The sequence below is a fragment of the Bos mutus genome, chromosome 15 (assembly GCF_027580195.1).
Source record: "Bos mutus isolate GX-2022 chromosome 15, NWIPB_WYAK_1.1, whole genome shotgun sequence".
Taxonomy (NCBI): domain Eukaryota; kingdom Metazoa; phylum Chordata; class Mammalia; order Artiodactyla; family Bovidae; genus Bos; species Bos mutus.
The window spans coordinates 1,005,381-1,007,039 of NC_091631.1; the positions used below are offsets into that span (position 1 = coordinate 1,005,381).

Sequence of the window (1,659 nt, forward strand, 5' to 3'; positions counted from 1 at the left end):
AGAATGGACTGGTTGGATCTCCTTGCAGTCCAAGGGACTCTGAAGAGTCTTCTCCAACACCACAGTTCAAAAGCATCAATTCTTCAGTGCTCAGCTTTCTTTGTAGTCCAACTCTCACATCTCTACATGACTACTGGAAAAACCACAGCTTTGACTAAACTGATTTATGTTGGCAAAGTAATGTCTCTGCTTTTTAATATGCTGTCTAGGTTGGTCATAGCTTTCCTTCCAAGGAATAAGTGTCTTTTAATTTCATGGCTGCAATCACCATCTGCAGTGATTTTGGAGCCCAGAAAAATAAAGTCTGCCACTGTTTCCACTGTTTCCATCTCTTCCTGACAAAGGAAAAATGACTTCTTGAAAATAATATAACAAGAAGAAGTAGCAGTACCAAACCTATGACCGCTTACCCCCGTCTCCCGTCTCAGAGAGGACACCCCTCTGTCTCCACCCCACAGTGCTACAGAGGAGCATCCAGGTGTTGTGTTTAGGATGAGAGGAACCGCATCACTGCTCTCTTCAAAGCATGCTTGAGCTCTCGATTCCTCATACTGTAGATCAAGGGGTTCAGCATGGGGGTGATGAAGGTGTAGACCACAGACACTACTTGGGCCCTCTCTGGAGAGTAGCTGGAGCTGGGGCACAGGTAGATGAGGCTGGTGCCTCCATACTGGAGCAGAACCACAGTCATGTGGGAGGAGCAGGTGGAGAAGGCCTTGTGCCTCCCTTCTGCAGAGTGGATCTTCAGGATGGCGGCCACGATGAAGACATAGGACAAGGTGATCAGCAGGAAGGGGAGGGTAAGGACAGTGACGCTAACCACGAACAGCGTGGCCTCGTGGACCCGGGTGTCCGCACAGGCCAGTCTCATGACGGGCAGGACGTCACAGTAGAACATGCCAATCTCCTTGCTGCTGCAGAAGGGGAGCCGGAAGATGAGCACGGTCAGCTGCATGGCCAAGATGAACCCCAACACCAGGGAGCCCAGGGCCAGTCGGGCACACAGCCGCCAGCTCATCATGAGGCTGTAACGCAGAGGGTGGCAGATGGCCACGAACCTGTCGTAGGCCATGACGGCCAGCAGGATGCAGTCAGCGCTGCCCAGGAAGATGAAGAAGAACATCTGGGCACCGCAGCCAGCCAGGGAGACGAGGGTTCTCCCCGCGGACAGGGTGCTGGCCAGTGTCAGAGGGGCAATGGCGGAGGAGTAGCAGGTCTCCAGAGCCGCCAAGTTGGCCAGGAAGAAGTACATGGGGGTGTGCAGAGAGCGGTGGGTCCAGACAATGAGCAAAATGGAGATGTTGCCGCTGACGCTGACCAGGTACATAATCAGGAAGGCCACGAAAATCAGCGTCTGAACCTCAGGGAGTTTGGAGAAGGGGCGGAAGTGGAAGTGAATCATCGTCCCGGTCCCGTTCGCGTCCTCCATGTGGTCCACGCATCGGGCCTGCTAACGGTCCAGGCGCTGCCCCTGAGGATAGCCAAACGTCAGGACGCAGGAGTCCTGCTGGCCGACCCGTTCAGCTCTGCCTCTCTCCCTTCCTTCCTCAGCTCCAGCCGTCGTTCCCTCCAAACTCAGCGTCTCCCTTCTTCAACAGTGCTTTAGTTGTAATCACCCAGAAGTAGCTCCCCACTGAAACCTTTTTTTTAAGTCGTGGT

General features: G+C 53.9%; 1 protein-coding gene across 1 annotated transcript; it reads right to left on the minus strand.

The window, feature by feature from the left end:
• Window positions 1–487: 487 nt before the first annotated feature.
• On the minus strand, window positions 488–1,429 carry LOC102271851 (olfactory receptor 10V1). Its single transcript, XM_005906437.2, has one exon. It carries the CDS (start codon window positions 1,427–1,429, stop codon window positions 488–490), a length of 942 nt encoding a protein of 313 aa, XP_005906499.2.
• Window positions 1,430–1,659: the final 230 nt, after the last annotated feature.

Bases quoted from the DNA above. Each gene is read 5' to 3' on its own strand.
- LOC102271851 (XM_005906437.2), bottom strand. From the start codon at position 1,429: ATGGAGGACGCGAACGGGACCGGGACGATGATTCACTTCCACTTCCGC.